Source organism: Falco naumanni, chromosome 4 (assembly GCF_017639655.2).
Source record: "Falco naumanni isolate bFalNau1 chromosome 4, bFalNau1.pat, whole genome shotgun sequence".
NCBI lineage: Eukaryota > Metazoa > Chordata > Aves > Falconiformes > Falconidae > Falco > Falco naumanni.
This window is the reverse complement of record NC_054057.1, coordinates 20515970-20542668: the sequence shown is the minus strand read 5'-3', so window position 1 is coordinate 20542668 and position 26699 is coordinate 20515970. Positions and strand designations below refer to the sequence as shown.

At 41.3% G+C, this 26699-nt stretch overlaps 1 protein-coding gene across 1 annotated transcript in view; it reads right to left on the bottom strand.

The window, feature by feature from the left end:
- Positions 1-26699, bottom strand: part of LOC121086477 (calcium/calmodulin-dependent 3',5'-cyclic nucleotide phosphodiesterase 1C-like) — a 295806-nt gene that overhangs the window by 228832 nt on the left and 40275 nt on the right. Inside the window, exons 2-3 of the mRNA XM_040590296.1 lie at positions 22349-22399; positions 16553-16724 (exon numbers count right to left, since the gene is read on the bottom strand). Of these exons, the coding sequence (XP_040446230.1) occupies positions 16553-16724; positions 22349-22399 (223 nt within the window). The remainder of the gene's footprint in view (positions 1-16552; positions 16725-22348; positions 22400-26699) is intronic.

The following is a 26699-nucleotide window of genomic DNA, read 5'->3' as shown; positions in this document are numbered from 1 at the left end:
GGCTGCACCCTGTGCCAGAAGCTTAAAAAAAAAAAAAAAAAAAAAAAGAGAGCAAGCGCAAGTGAGAGAGAACTGGGGCAAATGGAAAGAATGACAACTGCAAATCTGCAAACACATAAATGATCAACAAATACTGGTTGATAGCCTAACGTGGTGAGTAAAGCAATCACAGTAAGCCTGCTCCTATGCTGACAAGGGTCAAATGAGAGAACGCTCATCAGTCAGGTGTCATCACGTCTGCACAAAATTAGAAGTACAATGGAAACAGGCTGAAGAAAAGGAAACAGAATGACAGTACAGAAAGATGCCCCTCTGTCTTACTTCAGATGTTCAACTAGAGGAAGCGAAGGAAGAAAATGACAGACATTGTATTCATGATTTCCTGCGGCTGCGTGACTGCCTGAACTGGCATGATAACATCTTCTTCTACACAGGTGTGCTAGAAAGGGAATGCTGCACACATCAGATACTGAATTCAATTAAATAAATGCAGGTACTAAGTTAATAAACTGATCTCCAAATCACTGCTATTTTTGTGTCTAGACAAGGTCAGAGTCCCTGTCCCTGAGTTTATTTTCATGTACAGGCATGGAGTCCATTTGACTCTCACTTAAACTTGAACTGAACAACACGAAAACAAAACCAGACCTCTTAGATGCCTATCCCCATGGTTACTTACAACCAATGATAAAAGGATGGTCACCGTGCATGTTTTCAGGGTTTTATCTGTCATTTGACAACACTTCCAACTACCCACTGGTCAGATAAAAACTAAAATTAGACATTGCATAGAGGCCTGGCTTATCAGAGCTAGCACACTTCTGTCATTGGGTCCTCTTATCCACAGCTTCTGTAGAGCCACGGCAAAATAGTCACAGACCTGTGGTACATGAAAGAGGAGCTGAGCATGACCTTCAGTGTCAAAATGACACACCTCCACACTCAGAGCAGCACATCAGCTTCCCTCAGTGAGGAGCAAGGCTCTGCAAGCCAACAGAGACAGGGGAACATGCTGCCTTCTACCACAGACACTACCCTGACACCAACAGCAGTTTTAATTGTGATTCTCATCAAAATGGGACGACAACAACAAAGCATCTGAAACCAACTTTCTGTATTCTACATGAGAGCAAAAACCATGTCCTTTCCTCCAAACTACGCTTCTTTCCCCCATGCTCCCCTCCCTCCGCCTCCCCCCTGCTTTAGCTTAATATTCAGCTGTACTTTCTGTACCTCCTGAGAGTTGAACATAACATATTTGGTTCCTTACTGGACCTATTCATGACAAATTTCACTGCCAATTTCTAATGCTTCTTTTAGCAGCAAAGTTTTACCCCTCGGTATGTTTTCAAGCTTCCGATCTGGCTGAGTTGCTGCAGTGTGTTCACAGGAGTCAACCTATGATATTGCCCTGAAAGGAGCAAAATTTCCACTTGCTGGCACTAGAGTGGAAAGAAGTCTTAAATCGGTGACAGGCCACAATTCCTCTTCTCCTATTAAAGTGGTATGTGGTACCACACACTCTAATTTTCCAAGATGTGCCCCCTTTTTCAAGCTTCTCACAGAAGGAGCACTTAAAGAGGGAAGACAATCAAGGGGTGAGTTATCCTGGAGGACCAACAGCATCTCCAAGCAGGATCCTGGTCTGACATTCATGAAATGGCCCAGGGCTCTCCCTGCCTACACATACATACACACACAGAATATCACCCACCTGCTTTCATTCCTCATTTTCCTTTCCACAGCATTCCCAATTTTCGTGTCACAAACTAGGTATCCCAAGTAGAGCGTTGTAAGGAAGGTCCTTTGCAAAGCGGGTTCCTTAACAGTACTGTTCAGAAAGGATTATGACAAACCACCAAACAGGGCTGTAAAAACCACAACGCAAATTGTTCTGAAAATCATGCATTACTATTTTTCTACGCATTTTTTTTCATGCTGCTTTGCAGTGTGCATTTTCATATTGTGTTTGAACAGTGAGATTGATTTAATTGGCAATTGTTTATCTAATGTTGCTAGCCTCCTACATTATTATTATTTTTAGAGGCAGCAAAAAGTTCTGATGAAAAAGTTTTAAAGTTGAAAGAACATCCACTATAGAAATAAGTTCCAAAATAATCTAAGAAATTTCACAGAAATGCAACAAAATAGTAATGATTTTCACTGCAATTTCATTAAACTGAAGTATATTTTCTACCTTATCAAATGGGGAACAAGTACAACATTATCCTCAGTGTTAACATACTACTTTCAATTACCTGTACCTTTATATTAAGTTTAGCTATGAGACATTTACTTGCATGCTTCTAAATATATAGTTGTGTTATTTCATTTTATAGTCCATGCTGCCTGGAGACTACAGAGTCAGAGGGGTTTTTTATTTTTTTTCTTTAAGAGCAGCTTTATTTTAAGAATATATGACCAAGAAGAGTAAAACTGAGAAGAAGAAATTCAAGGAAATGTATAAAAAATAAACTCTGCTATCCTCTCTAACCTCTCCATTGGTTATATTGAGACTATCTTGTCAAAGCCACTTGCGGGCTAGGTTGGCCGTATGTGCACACTGCCTAGGCTGCAGCAAGGCACCAGCCTCTTTGTTTAACAAGCAGTAATGCTTTGAAAATATTAGGCTTTTGCTGCACTTTGCAGTCTGCATTCGTATGTAGTTTGGATTCATCTTCTGGATTCTAGGCACCCGAAGCATCATTAGTCAATGTACACCCGGAGAAGAGGCATAACCCAAAGCACTGTATTCACATGGCCAGGTCAGCATGATGCTATAGTCAGTGTGACCCAGAAATCTGGAGGCAACAATGCCACGCAGTAACCAGTCACGATATCATCTCAACGCAGCAGATGTTTATGATCAGAAAACTGTCACTGAGCTTCACAAGACTATAATACCTGGGACCCGACTACTTACAAGCTTGGGCCAGGCAAAAGTCTCAAAGCACGCAGAAGTCATGATCAGTGACACCAGCATAACTGAAATGCTTATGGCAGTCATCCCAGGAAAATGGTAAGTGCCACACAAATAGACGCTATCCTCCAGTAGATGCTACACAACAGGGATTCCATAGACATTCCCAGCCCAGCAAGTATGGCTTTCTGTCAGAAAGCAACTGTTGGTTTCATTGCTAAGCTGAGGACAAGCCAGATGGCTGTGATTTCACACACCTGCATGCTCCAACTACTCTGACACCGCTGATGGCTACAGGAATAGGCTGGTGCCAAGCTAGGAAGGCCACAGGGTAATGTGAGTTTGGTGCAGACAGAGGGTGATGACCACCCTCTACTTCTGGACTGGGCAGCCCATCCCAGACCTGACACTATTCCACACTTTCTGCCAGTTCATTCAGCCCACAGCCCAGTCCTGCAAATCCAGTCCTACCAAGGGATGCCGGTATCACTCTGCCAGAAACCGTGCGAGGTGACAAGCCTTGGTTCAGTAAGAATCACAAAAAAACTAACCCAAAAAACCCACACACGGCATAAAACTGGCACAGGAGCTAGACCCCTGCATGTGAACCAGCTGGCTATCTATGACTGCAAGGAGGTCACCTCAGCTCTCTTACCTGCAGCTCGGGCTGTCCCAAGTCCCTCACACACAAAACAGCTGAACCCCTCCTGCCTTTTCTGTCTTGCTAGTAATGCTGCAGTGAAAAATAATCCCTCCACAGTCATTACAGAACAGCCAAGGAGGACACTGGGCACAGCTGCTTATAAAGGTGACAGTGAGGTGGCCCTGGGGTCCACATGGTTATGGAGAAGTCAAGTACGGCACAAATGCTTGCCAAGACCTGGCAGACCGTAGTCAGGTGCTGTGGAATAGCAAGTATCCCTCACAACACCCAGCCTTTTACATGTCAAACAGTGTGAACACGGATGTGGTTCTCCAGCCAGAGCAACAGCCGTGGGGGCATACTGCAAAAATTGCACTTACTTGGCTCTTAAAAACCAGCATTTTATCTCAGTGTTTGACAAAGCCAGCATTTATCTCAATGTGGTTACAGCAAGCCTGTTTCCTCCACCCTCTCCCCAGAAATTCTCTCATTTCAAAACCAGAGTTGGTTGCTGTTCATGCCACTGTCTGAACTTTTGAGTGGAGTCAGCTTTTGGTGCTTTGTTTCTATCACCAGATTCCCCAAAATTCCCCAGAAGTATGAAGACACTCAGAAGAAAACAGAGAACTGGTTGATTGAATACCTTTCTCTCCACCTGAATTGTATTCAATTAGCTAATTTCATTCACCTTGTGACATCTTCATTGCCTTAGGTGTATACTGGTACAGCTCTGCTAAAGTCAGGTACTCTGATATAACTTCATGGATAAAAATGGCAGAGCATCTGGGCTCACATCTGAGGCCATGCCTGGGCCAACAGAACAAAGCCAAACCAGAGGATTTTAGATGTCAGCTACTGAAAGTATTTAACAAGTAGTTCCTAATACAGTGTCTGGGGAGAGATGGGTGTCATTAAGATGACTTTACCTTTGACAAGACAAAGAACAGTATAATCAGATTTTGCACATCAGTAGACACACAAATTCAGCAATTGAAAGGTTAATGACAGAACGTGCTTATTTGCTTTTCTACCACTTCATTTCATCTCAGTGCCGGAGGAAATACATTAGAAAGTTTCCCACATAGTATTTTAAGCCAAGTTCTCTATTGAAATCAACATTAGTAGGGAGTACTGGTTAAAAATAGATGACACCTTAGTCTAGTATCTCTGTGAAGATAAATATTTAAGCAATATTTTTTAAGATCCAGAGAAAGCTCAGAAGGACCCCCAGAAATGCTTCTGCAGAAGCAACTAGCAGTAACCTCTGTTACCAGGCTTTGACTCAAGACAGATCAAAGTGTTAGGCTCTCCCTGGAATGAACTCGTGATAGCTAAGACTACAAATAACCTCACTAAGACCATTACCCAACTCATAATGAACCAATTAAACAGTTTGCATCAGTTCTTTATGGAAGTTGCCTCTGTCTCTCGCAGTTCCCCTCCCTTCTTAGAAAAACTTGTTCAGACAAATTTAAATTACATTTTAGGATCTGTATCAATATCTCATTACAGGAGTTTCTTCTTTCCTATCATCTGAACGAGCCGTGAACTCAGTGCCACTTCCTTTTGATGACTGGGAGATGAAGCTTGCATCTTAATGAACTTCTCTATGGAAGACTCAATTCACAAAATACTCAGTTTACATAGGAAAAAAAGTTTAAGCACGTCATTCTAGTTTGTCTCAAACACAGATGGGGAAACTCCAGAGCAAAATCCCAGACGTGAAGCTGCCCTGCAGACCTCTGCTTCATACTGGCATCAGAGGGAGTTCCATGCAGCATATGTGTGCAGACAGTGCAACAAGAATGTGCAATGCAGATAACAGATCCGCAATGCAGATCAGACACTAGGGTTTTACTCACAGGGTGATAATTCAGCTTCACTATTCCCACCACAGCATCACACAAATGCTGAGGCTGGAGGGGGTCTCTGGAGATCATATAGTCCAGCCCCCTTGCTCAAAGCAGTGTCAGCTACAGCAGGTTGCCCAGGACTGTGTCTAGTCATGTTCTGAATATCTTTAAGGACGAAGACTCCACAACTGCTCTGGATAACTAGTGCCAGTGTCTGACCACCCTCAGTTAAAAAAAGAATTAAAAAAAAAAAAAAAAAGCCCTTTCTTATGTTTGAATGGTGTTTCCTGCATTTCTGTTTTTGCCCTCTGCCTCTGTCACTGAGCACTACTGAGAAGAGTCTGTCTACATCTTTCTTGTGCGTTCCCTCCCATCTGGTATTTAGATTGACAAGCTCCTCCCAAGCCTTCTCTCCTCCAGGCTGAACAGTCCCAGCTCTCCTGGCCTCTCCTTCTATGTTAGATGCTCCAGTCCTTTAATCACCTTCAAGGTCCTTTGCTAGACTCTTTCTACTAGCCCTGTCTCTCTCATACTGGGGAATCCAGAACTGGACCCAGCACTCCCCATGTGGCCTCACCAGTGCTGAGCAGAGGGTAAAGTTGACCTGCTGGTGACACTCTTCCTAATGCCACCCAGGATGCTGTTTGGCCACCTCTGCTGCAAGGTCACATTGCTGGCTCATGGTCTGAGTTGTTTCCACCAGGACCCCAAGGTTCTTCTCAGCAAAGCTGCTTTCCAGTCAGCTAGCCCCCAGCAAGTACTGGTGCATGGGGTTCTTCCCCACCATGGTCAGGACTTTGTACTTCCCCTGGCTGAACTGCATGAGGTTCTTGCCAGCCCAGTTCCCTAGCCTGCAGAGGTCCCTCTGGACGACAGCCCACCCGTATGTTCTATCAACCACTCCCCCTGTTTTTGGACTTATTTTTTCATCTACAAATTTGCTGAGGGTGCACTGTGCCCCACCATCCAGGTCATTAATGTTAAACAGCATAAATCATAGTTGTATAAGCCATACATAGCAAAGCCATGCTGGGGAAAAAAAAAAAAAAAATCAATCTCTGTAAAATATACTGAATCAATTTGTGCTATTAGAAACTTTTCATTAATTATTGTACAACTGTTTCAAAAAGAATGACATACAGCATATGACAAATCTGAGTTTAACTTCAGTTCAGAAAAAAATGGGCAGTTGTCCCTGCCCATGGCAGGAGGGGTGGAAGCAGATGATGTTTAAGGTCCCATCCAACTCAAACCATTATGTGAGTCTATGAAATTACTTTAAAAAAAAAACAAACAAGCAAAAAACAAACAACCCAAACAAAGGGCAATTTGGCTGATGTTCTGCTGCAGCACAAACCAAGGAGCCTGTATTCTGTTAATACCAATGCATAAGATTTCTTTTGTAAGAAATTAGGACAGTTTTGCTAGCACTAGAGCCGATATGTCAGGATAACACAATTATTTATATTATATAACAAATTATAAAGCAAAAAAGTGCGAAGTATTTTTTTTTTCCAGAGAACTAGTGCAATGAGCAAACATGTAAAGCCCAAGCAACATGAAGAAAACCTACATTTCAGGTCATGGCTTGCCAACGCCATCCTCAGATGCTCAGAAAGTACCTTGGCTACATTAGAATCAGCATTTAAATGGTTTACCTTTTTTCTCCACTGCTAAAGGGTGTACTGATTGAAAGTCTGCAAGCTTTACGAAGCTTTTGTGAAAGCCAGTGGGCATTCCTTACGGGAATTTGCTGTGTCTAACCCCGGCCACTTGATTAACGCATTACAGACAGCATTGCTCATGATTCAGCAAAAATACTCTGCCATGTTTATCAGTTTCATAACATTAATCAACAAATTTGCAAACTTCAGTGTATGAGCACTGTTTTGAAATACCAAGCCACATACCCAGCTGCAGTAAATCAGTACGACTCCATGGAAGTCAACTGAGTTTTATGCCAATTTACACCAAATTTGGCCCTCTGTATTTACACTACTGTACTCTGTAATTATTTCACTCAAGTACTGCTGACATTGTGGATAATTATATTATGAACAACTTTAAAACAATTTAGGAAGTGAAGAAGCCCTCAAAAGAGGGTACAGTGCCATAAGAGGAATCAAATTTTCTCAACAACTCCTCTTCAGAATGAATCCGAGTATTACTTGATTATGAATAATACTGTTTGGAATTAGGGCAGACTTAACTATAACTGCTGCAAGAAGGCAGTAGGATAATAAGCATCTTTTTGATTCAGGAGCAGATACGATTTGTGACAATTACCTGACAAAAATCAGTCTTGAGGTTCTAAGTACCAGGTGTATAAATGTTATCTTCATCTTAGAAACCACAACTACAGATGCTCACGCTGATCTGAATGAGGCCTGTGCACATCATTTGCAAAGAAGGAAAAAAAGCTTCTGATCAATTTTACAGTAAACGCTCTTCAGTAGCTGTTATTTAAAAGAAATAGAACTCCAGGTCTGGTCCTCTTTCAGCTGAGCTGAGAAGATTTGCTGTGACCAGGAACTCTTAAGTGCTCACGTGGAAGAGGAGACAGATCAAAGGTACATATATGACAGAAGGATTCACTAGGCACAAATGGTGACCTAAAGCCCATATTCCTAGGTCAATTTCCACACCTCAGAATCAATGCCTTTCCACCAAAAAGAAGATACAAGATTGCTTTTTGCCAGAGTAAGAGCAGCACGGACAGCAAATTTAAACTATAGGCCTGGTTTCAAAACAACCTGAGTCAATTTATAAAGTTTAGATCAATTTATAAAGTTCAGATGGAAACCAAGTAACACATGATACTTTTAGCAGTCTCGCTGTGAACACTTCAGTAGATTCAGATCCAAAAATTATTGGAACTAAAAATAAATGTCACAATCTGCAAACTAGAGACACCGTGGCTCTGACGTCAGCAAGTGCTGAGTACTCAGATGGATAGTGTGATAATTTCCAAATGAGACCTTTCTATTACATAAAATAGTTTCTAGAAATTGCAGCAGGCAGCTTAACATGCAAAAACCACATAAAGAACAGCCATTAGCAAGTTATGTGGGTAAGGGGTGTTGACAACTCACAGCAGCTTTACTTACCTAGACGTTGCTATATGTCTGCAAAGTCACTGGTAGGTTGGGCTGCGAATTTCTGGCAAAAGAATTTCCAAGAAAATACGGCAGTTACCAAAAATCATTTTGCATAGGGAGGCAAACCAGACAAAAATCTTCATCAGAAGCCACAGATCTAAAAGAGAGATACACAGAGCAGGGGGTGCCAACAGGTGACTGCAAGAACCTAGGGCCTGGTGTTAATAGCATTCCCAGGGGAATCAACAATCAGATCTGTTGGGTGGGTGACACCTGCAACAGGTATGAGGATTTCCAATGTGTCCCAGATAAATGTTTAGTGTAGATTCTCTCTTGGGTTTTATTACAAAAAAAACCCAAAACACCACACTCGAATTTGTATTTCAGTGCATAAAAGGCTACTATTTTCCTAAGACAGAACACAGTTTTCTCTCCAGATCTGACTGCCTTAAGTATCCCTTCTTCCTCCTCCTTCAAGGCTCTTCACATTAAGAAGAAATGCAAAACATTAGTGAAGATTAAGGTCTTATCTATTAGCTTTAAGATTATTTTAGGTAATTTCATAATTGCTCTTGTTGTTATTCACTTCAAAGTATGCCTGAATCTCTTACTTGTAGGTTTTGTGGTCTCGAAATGAAACCAAATCTGTCCCTGGCTGGATTGAATCTGGAGGTTCTTTTACCACATCCTTTAGGAAAACATCACAGTGTAACAGACCACTTTACTTCATTGTCATCAGCCAGCCATTTAAAAGCAGATTAAACTGTATAGGAATTTCCTTCGAGTGCCTTTTTAATGTTTCTTGCTTACACAAATTAAAGAACTCAAGATAAAGCTTCAGCAATTGATTAGTCGAAGACTTATCTCTGCTCATCGCATTCTCTCTGACTGCCAAGAGTAAAAAAGCCACTAGCCCTTTTTTCTTATTGGGAATGAAATATATACCGTAACAGTCTTAATTCAGTAACAGGATGAGCAACTTGCAGCCCACAGGACATGCACAGACTGCCAGAATGATAATTCTGTTCCAGAGCCCGCATCCCCTCCTTGCAAGTGCCCTTCAAGTGCAGGCTGTAGGCTGGAAGAATAGGCCAGGTGGGCACCAGCCCCCTTCCAATGCTATTTTGCCTGAAAGCCCAACTGCTCCTCCCTGTTAGGTGACACTATGAGAGTCAGTTCGCATCAGGAAACCCTAGATCTCTCAATGGGCACCGAAAGATCACCTGGGTATAACCAGTGGCAGGAAGGGAGGGGGTCATGGCATAGAATTCGCTCAATCTACCAGAGTAAGATATGTGGTCCACTCTACCAGGGTGATTAGGCACAATTTATAGCATAATAGTAGCAGCAGTAATACCTTTCATTAGTTAATTATAGTACTTAAAGCTGCAGCACAAGCTGTGACTGGTTTCTTACGCACTTGTGCGTTACGTCTTTCCTACCTTCCCCATAGCAGCACATTCTGTGACCTGCTGTGTTTCCTGCCACTCTGCTCTTGGGCTTCTCCTCCAAACATTGCCTTGCTTGCTTGTGTGGTCTCACACGGTGCCTGGTTCACAGCTACAGATGTGCTGATAAGCTATAGAGTATGGTAGTGCTGGTCAGCAGGGCAGTAACTCTTGGAAGCGCGCTGCTCTTCTCTCTCCTATCCACTCCTTCAATGGATTTTTTTTTTAGTCCTTTGTTATTCTACCAGCAATTGTCACAAAATAGGTAGGAACTATGTACCTTTGAGATGCCCACCATTCTGATAAGTTACTGATCAGGTTCAGCTACACCTAAGAGGTTAATGGGAAGGCTGACTGAGAGACATACAGCAATTTCTTTAGGAAAAGGATAGCCAGTTTTCCTTAAGAAACCAAGCTAAAAATTATGTCAATGGGAATTGCAAGGCATCCCAGCTTGGTATTACTGTGTAAAGGCTATAAATCTCTCATGGCGGAGACAACTAAATCGTGCATTATTAAACACTTCCTCATCAGGATAGACTATCCTTACAATCGTGTATTCTCCTGTTATAACTCCCTGCACATGTAATTTCTTCTGTAAACCCGCAAGGAAGACAGGGTTGGCAACTTCAGGAAGCCAAGGAACCAATCACAGCCCCTGGAACAGACTTGTATACCCATGTGAGTGCTGCACAGACACTTGAGACTGACGGGCCTGTAGAGGTACACCACAGTTGGATTTAAAAATATGATCCCCCTCTGTCTGCGGTGGGGGCTAACATAGTCCATGTCAAGGGCTCGGGGTGATCTGTATGCTTCCAAAGCCAGAATCGGAAGCCTTGCACAGCTGCAAAACAAATACTCAGAGTTTATTTTGATATAAGATTCAGGTGACATACATCAGCATGGTCATGGTCAGTCCTGCTTTGAGGACTTCCTTACTACCAGGACTTTGTTTATCCACAGAGCTTCAGCTCAAACTCTCATTCTCATTTGGGAAGTAGATTTCTTCCCTGCCTTTCAGAGGCACAGCTCTGTCAGGACACCCACAGTCTGTCTGAATTTCTCAACTTGGGTCTTTTGATGTGTCTGATATTTACAGGGACAGAATCGCTGGCTTTGCTTGTCATCAATAATAAATCTATCCTATGAAGAACAAGAAGACTGTGATATCAAAGAGAGAGAGAGAGAGAGAGAAGTCCATTTCTCTTTCAACTGCCTGAAAAAACACCTTCCTCTTGGACCCGTGTGAATATACGTGAAGTGAGAGAGAGAACGGAGCCTTTGAACAGTAACCGGTATAAATCTTTCTCCTCTGATCATTCCCTCTCTGACTCATAAATCTCAATCTACTAAGGAATGAGTGCATAGCTCTCACAAAGCATAACATGCACCTAGAAGGGAGGCACAATTAAAAGAAGAGAGACAAATTATGTGGAAGCCATTTCCTTAATGAACAGAACACTTTTCACTTCTTATTCATCATAATGAGTATCAATAAATAACAGGAATAAGCAACAGGTTTCAATAGAATAGAGATGAATTTAAGTTTAATGCATGTAAAGTGCCTTATAATAAGTCTGGATTGAGAAAGATGTTGAGAAGAGTGGCTTTCAGGAGAGACTGCTCACATTTTAATGTTTAGCGAGACATGGATCTGCTGTTGATGGTTATAAAAACCAATGAGAAAGCATATTTTATGTTTCCAGCCTTCCGCAGTCTTTTTTTTAAAAAAAAAAAAAAAGTTAAGGCAAGTGAGACTCATCTCATGGTTTTGTGTGTTTTTAAAAAACAAGAAGAAAAATCCAAACAAAAAAAGGCAACGAACAAATACTGAGACCCAGGAGGGAGGGCAGGCTTTATTCTACCCCACAACTAGCCCTCAGCTCCTGTTCTTCTGTGGTCATGGCCACAGCCCTCCCACACAGCATCACCTCCCTCTCTGATTTTCAGGCCTCACTTCCCAGATTAGGTAGCTACTGCAAGCTTTGGTGCTGCCCAGAGAGTGTCAAAACAGGAGAGGTAGTAAAGGATGAGTCCTGGAGGTCCCTGTCTGCCATGTAACGGGAGATGGGCTCTTCCTATGGTTCAGGCAAGGTAGGGGGAAGGAAAGCTCATACCTTTTATTCCCACTGATGCCACCTTGACCCACACGATAGAGGCTTGTGGGCTCTGGCTCCCAGCACACATTGCTGTGACCAAATTTTTCGCATTTGGAGCACTGCAGTATCACCTCTGTTCTGTAGACCAAGTGGCCGGTAGCTGGCATGAGCAAGAGTTCATGTTACCCATGACCAAACCAGAAATACAGGAAGATTAGCCACTGATGTGATTTAAGACTCCCAAAGCAGAACAGAAGCAGATAAGGAAAGCAAAGCAAACTGTCCTTGGAAAGATACAGAAACTTTACAACTGACTTAGGAAAATCAGCTATTACGGTAAGCAGGGATGTTACGAGCCTCAAGCTAAAAGCAAGAAATATTTTGAAAGGTGGCAGAAATTAAGAACCCACACAAGCCACGAGCTTAAAAGCACTCTGAACTGGAAGGAACTGAATCTGCCTTTCTGGTTCCCAGGACACATGGCCTTGGTAACAGATGGTATGTATCACTTTCTAGTTCAGCATAGCCACGCAGGTATCCAGTAAGGCTTGTGTGGTACAGGACAGAGGGTCTTTGCCTCATCTGCTGACTATTCAGCTGCCTGCTACTCTGATTTATCCCTCCGGGAACATTCCCACCCCAAGCCCCCACATGCTAGATAGAGCCGGCTGGACTACTCTGTGATTCCAGACCAGCTTTAGCTGTCATGCAGGCCCTGGACTAGGATGGGAGGTTGCACTTAATGTTTTGTCTCAGGTGAACATCTCCATTCTTCCCTGGATGTCTCAGTCACCCTGTACCACAGGATCTCTCCTGCCACAAGATCTAGCACAGACGTTACACTGCATAAGCACCACCACGGCCATATACCCCAATGCAGTGTGTACCAGGTCTCCAGACTCAAAATAAACACTCCATCTCTCTTGTACATCAAAACCAAATGAGTCTAGGAGAAATCATGACATCTTGGACACACCAGATTTTCAGCTGGAGCAGTGCCACCCTGGTGACTTGGTTGACTCCAGGTGGCAGCCTGGGGACAAATGCAGCAGTTTCTCTTGTACCATCCAACAGAAAGCACTTCCACAAACTTTCAAGTGGTATTTGGAGAACACCCAAACCTGTCTCTTGTTTCTCTGCACCCCCTGGTGGGTGCCAGCCAGGCATCATCAAAATGCCTGCTTGGGTAATGCGGCCAGGGAGCAGCGGGCAGAAGATAAAGCAGGCTGTAAAGTTATTACATGCCTCCTTAAGAGCTCATCAATTACCACTGTTAATTCTTACCAATACTGATAGCAATGCTGCTCATTACAGGGACCTAGCAGATCTAAAAGCAGATCTAGGAAGAGAGTTTCCAAGTTACAGACTTCACCGTCAGCAGCCACTGCCAGCCCCAGCCAACATCCAGATCACGCAGCCCTGATGAGACCATACGCCCACCACCCAGTATTCCTGGGCATCGATCCGCTGCCAGCAGTTGTACATGCAGGGATGTTGATCCATGCACAGCTTTTCAAAAAGAAAGTGATCGCAGGTCCTGTAATCATGAACTTACACATTTGTGCAAAGAAAGATACTGGATATATCTGATTTGTTGCGTAGAAGCGATCAGCTTCTTGGTCCACACTTCGTATGTCTAATTATACTTTCTTTTCTTGTCAAAAGGGGATAATCTGCCATTCTCCATATTCCACTGTATTTTCATATGTAATTCAAATTAGGGCCTCCCCTGCCTTTGCTAGACAAATAGACTAAATGCCAGAGAGAATGGATCTTAAAATCTGTATTTTCAGCACTGCGCTAGCATAACTGGTCAAGACACAAAATTACTTACAACTGCCCACTCAGTGCAATACTGCCAACAAGAACATACTACAAACTCTTGCAGTTCTCTCTTTAGAGAGGTATTCAAGCTTGTTCAGACCAACCTTGTGCTTGTTCTTGGTATCTTCAGAAGATATATTAAAATAATTGTATAAAAACATTCAGGACCATCAGAAAACTTTTTAATTATGGAGAGATCATGCACTATACTTATTTAGGGTGTAGAGAGGGGGCTGATTTCATTTGGTTTTTGCTTTACATCCTAAAGATGGGTTATTACTGCAGGAAAAGTACAACTGAAATGATCACATTCCTCCTTTTATGTTTAAATGTGTTTCCAGCTCATATCTAGATGTTGAACAAAATCAAATATAGATCTCTCCCTAATTTTCCAAGCTACAGAACAATAAGTACTGCACAGTAGAAAACAACATCTAATACAAGAGGTGGCAACTGGGATTTCATGCTACTTATATGTATTCACATAAAAAGATATGCAATCACAAGGAAGTGTGACTCATTTGACACTGGGGAGATATTTTCTTTTTAACTGTGCATGGAAAAGATAGTATTATCATACACTGCTGTAACAGCAGTGAATTGGTAGGAAGGGATTCGCTGCATTTTAGTTTGTAGCAATCATGTTCAAAGCCAAGGCATGGTTCTCTCTGTTAAAATCAGTTCATACAACCCAACATTGCCCTACACAGCCCCTGAGATTCAGCCACCAGATGCCTAATTAAGACATGCTGGACTGGACAACTTGCAAAGTGCATTTCATTCCCCAAAAGGCAACAGGGTAGCAACATCTCTCCCTAATGTCTAGTAAACAAGGGGAGCCCATGCTCCCTGGGCAAACACTGGCACTTAGACACACCAGTTAAATTCTGTCAAGGAAGCACTTAAAAATCATGACACACAGAAGACCCTGATAAATCAAACACGCAACCTATTGCACAAAAGGTGCTATTGCCTCCTAAGCCCCGGTTGGCACTATAATATCAACAAGATCCCAAACTGAATAAAAACATCACAGTGGTTTTATTTTCTCATGTCTTCAGACAGTAATTGCAACGTACTCTCTTGTCTTCCACTCCTCTGCATAGCTCTTAAACACATAAGGGGCTTGCTTTCTTTATAAAGTTAGACCGTTAAAATTTACTTTGCAACAACAATTTGTTTGGATTTCCACCTATAAAAGCCGCCAGAAATGCCACATTGTACAGTAATTTCTATACTGATGAAACACAAAGGTTCTGCAATGTTTATAAAGCCATTTAAACTGCATTAGTGAAACTATTTTGCTAAATTACATTTTCCAACTCATCAGTCCTTATTACACTATGTACCAGCTCACTTCTTCCAAGAGTCACCACTACTCACATAATCAAATCATGCCATTTGAAACGCTGTGACATTATTTTGTCATATAAAACAGTTGATATTATCTTGACAACAGCAAAGTAATGTTCTGCTACCCAGAACTTGTTATAGAAGTGAAAGCTGAAAAAGAGAGATTTTAAATATCAGAGACACAAAGCATTTTAAAGCTATTTAGCACTACGGGTCATCATAAAAGGAGGATCCAGGTTCCGAAACACTTGTCCTAAATAATTTCAATGGCAATATTAAAGAATGAAAATGCGCTATGGAATTCCAGAGTTTATTTATACAGACTGACATAAACTCAGTTTATGGTAATATGTTTTTAAATGTCAAGCAGTATAAACACGACATCTGAAATTACTGCTTAATAAAATTACTTAAATAAGTACCTTCAAAATAATGGTTATATGAAGACTGAATTAAGTTTGTCAGACTGAGGTATAATCAAAATCACTGTAGTCAGAGAAATTCATCCAAAGCAAAAACCATTTTATGCTTGTATGCATGTGTGTTTAGTAGCAAAGTAGAACATAGTTTTTCCAAGTATTTTTTTGAGCTCCTTGTTGTTGAAAAACTAATTCTGCCACTCACTTAGCTTTTTGCTAGGCACACCAGTTTCCATGTTTTGGTCAAAGATCCACTGCATGCACACAGCTTCTCTATTTTACCTCATTTTGAGAAAATTATTTTCAGAAAACACGCCTCCAAGAAACATCTGACAACTGTACCTCCATATAATTAAATAAGAGAGAGGAGAACCCAACAATAGATGTACCACATGCTTTACAACAGCAGCAACAACTTGCTTGCAAGCACCTGGCCAGAATCCTTCTCCTTGGCAAAATAAATTAATGCTAGATGTTTCTCGAGACATTACATCAACAGAAAAAGGTTTAGCTCTCCCTTGCATCAATAAAGCACATAATCTGACCTAAAGTGCAAGTCTTCATCACTAAACCACTTTCAAATGAAACTACACCACCCTTCAAAGGCATCTTCATATAATGAGCTGTCTTTGTTGACCACTTTGACTAGTTACAGACTTTGTATCTGACTAGTCCATAATCTTTTGAGAAGGCTAATGAGGTCTGAGAAGCAGAAGATGAGCCCAGTCAGTATTATTTGTGGACCCCTTTTTTTCCCACTCTTCTTCAGTACAAAGATACACAGCATTGTGGAGTCCTTCAGTATTGATTTCTTCCACAAAACCCACACTGCAGACAACCTTAGAAAGATACCCTCTCAGGGCTAAACAAAGTAAACTCATATCTGTCAGACCTGAAAGATGTTTTCACCAATGCCTCAGGACTGTCCACTGGTGGTAGTTCATCTGCTAAAATTTCTTCAGGAGGTCTAGGGTCACTGATGATGGTTGGCTTCGGCTTTTCCTTGAGGTTACCTGTCAGCCCACCAATAATAGTGTTCCACAAGCAGTTTTGTGATTTAGAGCCTGCAAAAAGACAGAGTGAGAAGGAAAATAAATTCACAGGCCTACCATGCAGTCTCTCAGCAGACTGGAAAACAAAGATGATTTGTCTTTTTACCTTTGCATCACCACATTTGGGGATTAAGCCCGAAAACCTGAAATAAAGCTCAAAGTGGAAATAAGCACTAATGTTCAGGTCATTGCAAATTCCAAACTGTAATGCTTCCCATAAGAAGATTTGATTACTAAACGTGGAATTTTCACGTCTAAATAAAAAACATCCTCCCCATGTTATACTTAGATTATAGCTTAGCATGTATTGATGTGACTGTATTTTAAACCAAAGAACTAATCAAAAAACAAAGTAGCAAATCCATACAATATTAATTGTTGGCTTTCTTACACTAAAGTTAACAGTGGTTAATTCTAGATTAAAGATATAATTGAAGGACTAGTATCAGTAAGCATATTTATTTTCTGTGGAAACTTCAGCTTTTCTCAGTAGACATTCAAATGCCAAAATATTTCTATGGATGATCTTTTAAAATGTATTTAGAAGTGTCACCAGTGCCTCTTGCATGTCATTCAGAGAACCCATCCTCATCTGTAAGTCTAGTTCCACTGACAAAGTACAATTAGCATCTTCAGTCAGTTCTCCTCCCTGCCCCCAGAATACATGACTTACATTTCATAAAACTTAATTATCTGTTTCATATTTTCAAAAATTTCCGAACAGCTTCTGAATAAATTAGGCACTTTCAAAAATCCTAGTGATACCACCACACCGAACACACATGCCACATTCTAACTTTCAAGTATAACAGAATATACATAGGTGAGTTAGCAGATCCTAAGAAAGAGCAGCTAAGTACTGAAATACTGATTATTTCAGTTAAGAGATCTCCCACAACAGAGGTGCAGCAAGCATTAATCTTACTGAATTCTGAAGTAGTAAGGCATATGAACTTTGCTAGTAGTCATTCTCCATGGGCTTTTTATCAATGTGCAAAATGAAAAAAAAAACAAACAAGAACCACCAACTAAACAAAAACCAACAACCAAACCTCTGATAAATGGGATATTTCTGAAGTCAGCAACTGATTTTTAGAAGGGACTGTACAGGTAAGATTTTAAAATATTTTCCCAGCATTCAGACACAGTTATCCAGCAGAGACAATTAAGCAAGTAGTGGACCTAACACATGGATTAAGGTTGACTTTTTGTTGCAGTGCACACTAAGTATGCAACAGGAAACCAAACAGAAGAGCTGTTATCCCATGTTTCCTGAGAACACGCCAGGAGAAACAACCCTGTTAGAAACAGCAATGTCTACTGCTACAGACAGGTGATGGCAGCCTTATTTTGCTCATTGTCTTAAATGTCTTGTTTTCACACAGCCTAAATCATGCAAAGACAGATCAGCAAGAGTCTACATCTATCTTCTCCACAACAAAATAATTTTCAGACTACTTCCCAGTTTATCAGGAAAGCTCTTTAGATTACTCTGCTCTTAATTATCATAGGTATTTAATGTGCAAGAACTGTATTTACCCAGATTTACAGGTAACCTTGACATCCTGTGCTACAATAGCTAGAAAAATTAATTCTCACACCAGGTAGTCCAAAGCCAAGTAGCGTCTACGCAACAGCTGCAGAAATAAATGCAACATCAATGTATCTCTATCATTCAAGGACTTGCGATGTTATGGCGATACCACTGTTTCTGTTCTTTAGACCACCACCAAAATTTCCAAAAATTTCTTAATTTTACTTGAAAAGGTAAGCATTTATTTTCCCATTCTGTAAGGGGAAATATAAAGGATGTAAGAATTTTAAATGTCCCAACCATACAGACCACCTCTGGTAGAGCCAAAAATATTGTGATTCCCCAGAATATGGGGACAACCATTTCTTTCGCAGAAGTATGGCATACTCAACACAACTGGAAACAGAAGTTTAACCATCAATAAAACAAAATAAGTTGCCATCCAGCCATATGTGCTGCACACTAAGACAGGATAGCAGGACACTAACACTGGTAGAAAAATAAAAAGATGCTGTGCACTATTAAAATCATATTTTATGGGAAAAAACTTTTATAATTTTGAGGTCTTCGCCTACAATTACTGCAAGGAATCTGCTGCACTTCCCAAACTCCCACCTTCTCAGCTCTGCCCTTTCTTTTATTCCATAAGTTCTCCAGCTTGTCAAGCACAGGGCAACTACATCATCCAGGAAAAAGACATATTAGCCTTTTTCTGCACTTACTTGATACAAAGAAGTAGCTCAATATTTGTACTACCACTGAAAATCAACAGTGACAGGTAAACGAATCGCCACTGCAAACCATATAGTCACTCAAATCAAATCTTTCCTTTTTCTTTCTTTTTCTCTTTAAACAAAAACAGTGCAAGAAAAGCAAGCGTTTTCTTCAGCATAAAGTTTTTTCCCTATGTCCTCTGCACATACACGCATACCTTTTCCTCCATCATGGATATCCATTCCATGTAGCTTTCCCCTGTGATTAGATCTAGGCTGTAGTAGACCCAGAGCTGCCTGGCTTTTCTGAAGATCAACAGCAGCAAATCAGCCAGCTGTCATGAATTAACCAACTTCACTAGAGCGATGAAATGTCATGCCCACCTGTCCTTATCAGTGTTCAGCCCGCCCACAGCTATGCCAAGGTGAAGGGTATTCAGCAAATGATGGTTTTACTTAATGGGCCTGCCTGAGCAGACACCAACCAGGAGCTTCCAACTGCCTGAAATGCTGAAAGACTGATGAATTTAAATCCCCACAAAGACTGATGGCACAGTGATACTTACAGCAAGATGACATAGTGGGATACCAGGCAGATTAACTGCTGCTAAAGACAGTAGTAACCTCTTAAATTCAGTCTCCTAAATGTCTGGAATTTGACATTTAAGGGTTCAGGAGATTGGGTAGCCCTAGCATTGAAATGAACAACACTTAATTTTAATTTCAAATCTTTATGAATAAGTGTAAACATTTGCAAAAATGCCTTTCCTCGATTCTATTGTACCTTGTCAAAGATGTTTATAGCTGAGCTAGAGGCAAAAGCAAAATAGGTTTAGGTGTTATAATTTAAAAAGCAGAACTCTTCCTAAAGAATCTGTGGGTAGGTGTTCAAATTTTCGTATAGCCTAAAAATATTGTTACACTGCAAGTCTAGCTACATGCAGTACCCATAACCACACAACTACCATTCATATTGCCTCACTTAACAACACAAGCAGCCCTTCCCTCTTTGCTCCTGAACTAAAAGGGAAACAGCTACATCCTCCAGAGAGCTGCACACAGTCCTTAGCACAGACAAGGCTTATCTGGGTTTCAGTAGGTTATTTTGCCTTTGGTTGCACGCACAGCAATTTAGATAGGTAAATAAGGTCAGCCACAATAGGTATGGTTTAAGGGATCAATGACAGCTGAACAGTGGATCCCACTGAGATCTCTGAAGGTTTTACTGTTGACCTCAAATAGGCAGCTGTTACAGAGCAGTGGAAATTCTGTTCTCTGTTGTGAAGATGAAGTTAATAACTGTCTTTGAATTAATCATTTGAGTGAATGTGAAAGGCACGATCCAGGAAGATACCCAGTCTCTGGTTTGTGACTCCGACACAAGGGTAACAACCACAATTCTCTATGACTGCTTAAATCCTCGTGCTCAAATGCTGCAGCCTTTTCTGCTATTCAGTCAGAATGTTTCTGAATGCTTGACCTGCACTCCATTGTTTGTTTGATGAAACATGGTTTGGTAAAGTAGGTTATAGAACTCTCAGCATGTATTTGGGCATCACCCATTTAACTCATGTTAGCACGGCACATGCTTCAGACATTTCCCTCCTTTCCATAACACAGTTCCCTTTCTAATTTTCCTTCCCATTCCCACCTTAAGTTGTCACCTTATACTGCTCATGACCACACAGTCATCATTAATGACACCTATGAGAAGCTAGCTGGATCATTAAATCCTCAAACTTGACCTGACTCCCAGATCACTAAATTTAACTTCTAACAGTGAAGGTCTGGTTTACATGTGAATTATCTCCCTTCATCCCTATATTATGCCTCTGTGACTATTTCCCAACCGGGCTTATCTAAGTGTTCCTCTCTGCATTGCATTTCTGTTACTGTCAAATAGCCTGTGGCCTTGACCTCACCTCCACACTTAATCCCATGCATGACCTATGCAATGAGGACTTGTAAGGGGGGTATCCTGTGCTTTCATTCAGCTGACAGCCATCCGCCGGTCTGTTCTCTTCCATGTAATGCCAGGCACCCCTAAATCTGCAAATGAGGCTTAGCTGCATGGTTAAGAACCAAGATTAAAACAGGAACAGAACCTGGTCAGACATGCACCCCTATACACATCCACCAAAATCAAGTTCTTACGAATGCCAGAACCTGAACTGAAATGTCAGCTCAGCTCCAAATGTCATGACACTGTGTTTGACCTACTGGTCAGGCAGTATTGCAGCATGAAGTCCTGGTAAACCAGATATCCATGAACAAACAGTACTTGGGCTGAAACTTCCAACTCAGTACCTAGTATTCAGGACCGTAATGGACAAAAAGTGGAGCAATAAAGACTTCAAAAGGTTTCCATTTAAATTTACACTTCTCCCCTCTGTGATTTCCTTTGCCATATGCATTTGCAGGGTTGAACCAGCCAGGACTGATTAATAAAGCCACTATTTAAGCTTTACCCTCTACGACGTGAAGGAAAATAAACCCTAAATCAGGAATAAGGAATGCCAGTGCAATTATCTCTCAGTACTGTTCAATCCGCTCCACCACCTTGTCAGTCACTGCATGCAACAGATTTCAGAGCCACTGACTGACGTTTCGCCTGCATTACAAACCTTAGCTACCTATGTGAGGTATGGCATGCTCAGAGTGCCATCCTGTGACTGTATGAAATACTGCACCACAGATGTAAATTATTTTGATGTTTTGATCTGCACCACACACGATGATGGAAAATGCCCCCCTTTTAAAGATGAGAAGGGCATTTTCCCCTGCTAAGTGATCACAAATCATCATGAAACTGCATGCATTATGAACAGGATTTCCTATCTTCATCCTTATTCCAACATATTTTGTCACATGTGTTTTTAATAATTTCACATAAGTCAAAGTCATGGTCAGTTGGTGCTACATTACCAGATGCATCCCTTTGTTTTGTTCAGATTTGGGTCACGTTTCAAATCCCAAGCCGTACCTTTTGTTCTTAACCTTGTCGTGTGAATCAAAAGGTAACGGAGGAGCTATCAGTGAGGTTTAATTACATTTTCTTGTACACTACTTCTAAGTCTTAACCCACATCTCTTTGTAGCCACTCCAGTCAAATTCAGCTGGCTTTGCAACATTTATATTGTTATGGCTTTTTATGCTTGAAACAATAGTAAGGCCACAAAGCCTTCCATTTGTTTAAATTTGTATCAATTCTGCTCAATAAGGCAGAATTTCTGACTTTTCCAACTAAGTACTGTGATTCCACAGTTTAGTACTGTAAATGAATTGCAATAACAGAGTGGACATAATGTGAGATTACAAGATTTATTACATGTGTTTATTTCTACAGTAGATATAGAAATCAACCAGGCAAAATGAAAAAGGCTACTTACGGGCAAATCGTGAAAGTGGTCGTGCATTTTTGTCACCTGTCTCATTCGCAACTGAAAGGAGAAAATACAGAGAAATAAAAAGCGTTACATTTAAGTGTTACATTAATATTAATGATAATACCAACTCCCATGCATATAAAGGAGAGAAGACTGTTCACAGTAACAGCATTTGAATATATATATATAGGTAAACACACAGACAGATATATAACACTTTTTTTAATGCCACCAAATATATTGTTTGCATGTTTGTCTGTCTCGTTCAGTTTGGCTTTCAGACTCAGCAGGGAATACCACAGGCACCTGCAAACATTGTCTTGTCCCACATAATAATTGAATCATATAATTGCCCAACATTCAAGCACTAGCCATTAACACTACATAGCAATAGATGACTGTAGTCATCCTTACAAATTCTATTTTATATTGGACTTTTTTCCAGGTGCTAAATAAAATGTCATTTTTCCTGATTGCCTTAATAGTACAGTAAGAAAAAGGTAAAATTATTCCACCTATATGAAGAAATGCACTAGCAATTTTGGAAGGCCAGAGGATCATTTAATAAAAATTTAAATTAAATTTAAGGATCTGTGCAAAGGAATCCTCTTCTGACATTTGGAACTGCACAGGGATTTCACCTAGGACAAAAACAACCCCATACAAATCCTGCATTCTTCTGCCTCAGATTCATTCTGGCATAGCTCTCAACATTTCTGTGACCCAGCCGGTATGCAGTTAGTCAAAAGCATAAATGACTCTTTGGGGTTCTCACAATATTAAACTATAACTGAAAGAATGGGAGCATTATCAAGGACAGGAATTACCACCCATTACTTTTTATCTTTTATAGCTAGAATAATCACGAGGAACAGCACTGATGAGCACATAGGGAGGACAGCATACCATAAGTGCACACAGACACCTTGCCAATTCTTTGCTTTCTTTAAAACTGCTGGTTTTTAGAGGCAAGACCAATCAAGCTAAGAAATCCCACAAAAGGATGCAAAATATGACCAGAACAGAGACTCACAGGTTCCTAGCGGGATGTCAACTATAATGGATTTTTTGAAGCCAGGAATGACTTTTGATAAAATTTAAATCTTCTGACAAGTCTTAAGGTTGTCAGTTTAAGTTTGGCTTTATTTAAGACCGATACCCAGTGTGACTCCAGCTTTCCCTGCTTGCTCTTCAATCTTGACCTGCTGATGAAGGTGGCTGTAGCACTTACTTTAGTGAACAGCGGGACTTCTTGAACTCACCGCCTCGTTTTGCTCCCATCAGCCAGTAGATGGCGCCCTTTAAACACCGGTGCCTCCCTATCAGTCTGGAGAGGTTGGCCGGAGAGGGGGGCCCTGAGGTCCCCCAGGTCCTACAAGACACCCTTCCTTGGCTCGAGTCCATCACAGGTACCTGCAGCATAAACCCCAGCCAAGTCAGGTCTCCCGGGACATTGCATGCAGGGACATGGGAGTGACCGCACAGTTACACAGCTCCAGAGCAATTCATCATTTCAGAGCCAAACCTGACTCTGCTTGAGGTGATCGCAGAATCACAGAATGGTTGGGGTCAGAAGGGACCTTTGGAGATCATCTAGTCCAACCCCCTGCTCAAGAAAGTTCACCTACAGCAGGTTGCACAGGATCGCATCCAGGGTAATGGCATGGTGAAGGAGAGGCTGAGGCAACCTCCGTGGGGCAGGGATCTGAATAGTTGGACCCAGCGAGATCGAGAACCATGCCAGAAAACACTGCTACAGCCAATATGTAAAGGTCAAGAGGCCAGGCTTTGCTTTTAACTCAGCAATGACAGCTTGCATGGGTAGGCTGAGAGATCGCCTGCCAGACTGGTCCCTTCGGGGGTCCCAGGTATCTCCCCATATTGAAGCAGTGCCTGGGCAAATTCGTAACATGCAGCGATGTCTGAATTAGAGCATCAAGTGAGCTATTAGATCAGTGAGGAAAGAGCCTGCTAAGGGCCTTTTAACTGCGCTGTTCTCTGCTTTAGAATATGTCCTCCGCTCTGGGGGCAGATGGCACTCCCTGGTCACCATGGGCTTCAGCTGCACACAAGGTCTCACCTGTGTTTCACCCTCCAGCTGGATGTTGCAACAAGAGCACTCCACCCAGCATCTGTGTTTGGGCAGCTCAGCTCCCGGGCTTACAGCATCCAACACAACAGGTGTCACCAACCCCCTCAAAAAAAAAGCATTTTCCAGTTCCAGGCTGCATAGATTTGTTTTCAGTTGACAGTGTTTTCCAAACATCAGATGGTGTCATATAAGGAGTAATGCCCACGCATCTGGCATACAGTGACATGGAACAAAGGTGCAGGTAGAACAGCAACGCAATGAGCAGGACAGAAAGCACTGGGGATGCTGAACCTGCATTACTAGCAAGACTCCAGGTACAATTGAGCTAACTGCTGCCCGGGAATTGTCTGGGGCCAGCGAGGGGTGTGTGTAGGTGAGATCCCAGATTTGTTTAGCCCTGCAACCAAAAGGGGAAGGATTCAGAGCATTTCTGTGTTCACTCTGTGTGAAAATCATAGAAGATTTTACTTCATGCAGTTTTTACTGCAGAAATTCTGCATATTTACCCTACAGCTGTCTTGTAGGGGTCTTTGGAGACACAGAGAACTAACAGACCTATGTATGGGATACATGGGAATGAAAAAAGACTTCTCCAGATAGCCTGAAATAGCCTGGTTTTATTCAAGTTTATGAGTAGTAATAAGCTTTTGGGAGAAAGCAGCTGAATCGTTGAGAGAACAAGTCACGACCCACACCAAAGATCACTTCTGGTGTTTCCAAAGATTCCCTGTACCGGTGTCTCTTCAGATATGCATATTCTTCAGCCACACTCTACCCCTGTGTACGCTGAAGTCTAGGCTGATTTTCTTCTCTGATTAGGAAAACTGCAGATATTTACTTCATTCTTCTAAGTGGGTGGGACCTTCTTCCATTTCCATCCCACCATTTTTAATATTTTTTAATATATATATTAAAACATGCAAATTTGAAGTTCTTTTCCATTCTAAGCTGGAAGCAAATAAATCTTGGTGAGGGGTACAGCAACATCCAGGTAGCTTGTAAGTAACTTTCTGTTCCTTCAGAAAGACAGCTGCAACAGGTAGGAGACATCATTCTCTAATCACCCCATTAGAGCAAAATATTCACGTGCTGTCTATGCTCTCCTGTCCAAGTAGACAACAAAATACCAGATCTAGTCAAATTTCTTCCATTTCAAAAGTATCATGTTGTATCATAACTGCCTGGAAATCTCAAGAGCCTCTCATTGCAATTATATCTTTATAGGTATGATCAGTTCTTTGATTAATGTGGATCACTCAAATGCGAGTTCACTGGGTACCCGCTTCCTGAGCGGGCTTCATTTTTTTAATGTCTGCCCTGTTAAAAACTGTTTCCTACAGCTTGCCACCTTTTTCTGCCGAAGGTATCGGTTTCACCAGTACGCCCCCTCAGCCAATTTAGTTTTCAAAGATCCTTTGTCTAACTTCTAGTACAGTGCAAAGAAAAACATACCACTTCGTAGTATTGACTCATCGAGACTGACAGACAATAGCACAGCATCTGTATTTTGCCATTAAGCAGCTGAGAGGCTGAAAAAAGAAAGGCAGGTATTTTTTACCCACCAGTAAACACATTCTGTCAAGGAGAATTCTTTCTTTTTTTAATCAGCCAAAGGGCGGATGAGCTTAATGATATATTTCACGCTGCTAGTAAGTTTGCCAGTGTTGGAAGAGGAAAAGCACATTAGATAAGGCAAGAACACAGATAGGTAGATAACCTTACATTGAACATGCAGTCTGAATAAACTCTGCTCTAGGACTTTTCTTTCTTTTCCCCTTCATTGCTGCACTTGGAACAGCATTCCTGTAAAAAAATCCTTGGCTTGCCCTATATCTCCTATATAACATATCTCCTGGTAATCTTTTCCATTAAAACTCAAAAAAAGAGGATAACAGTAATGCGACTGCTGAGACAACTGTGTGTGTCTGCTTTTTACAAGCAAATCAAAAGATCACCTCCGGAAACTCCAGCAGTTTTTGCTCTCAAAGACTATAAAGACATCAGATGTTTTAGAAAATTATCAAGCTCAATCTTAAAAGTAGCTTGGTTTTTATGCTTACCCATCTTATTTTAACCTAAGGTTATCACCTATCATTTAATTTGTGTCAACTTATGTCCATTTGTTCTTGCACCAGCAATCCCTTTAAGCTGAAGTTACTTCTTTCTGGCGCTTAATCTTCCTCTGACTTGGGCATGGAAAGACTAACTTTCCCTCTTCCATCATCATTTTGTGGACTAAACACACCAAGATAATCTAGTTTT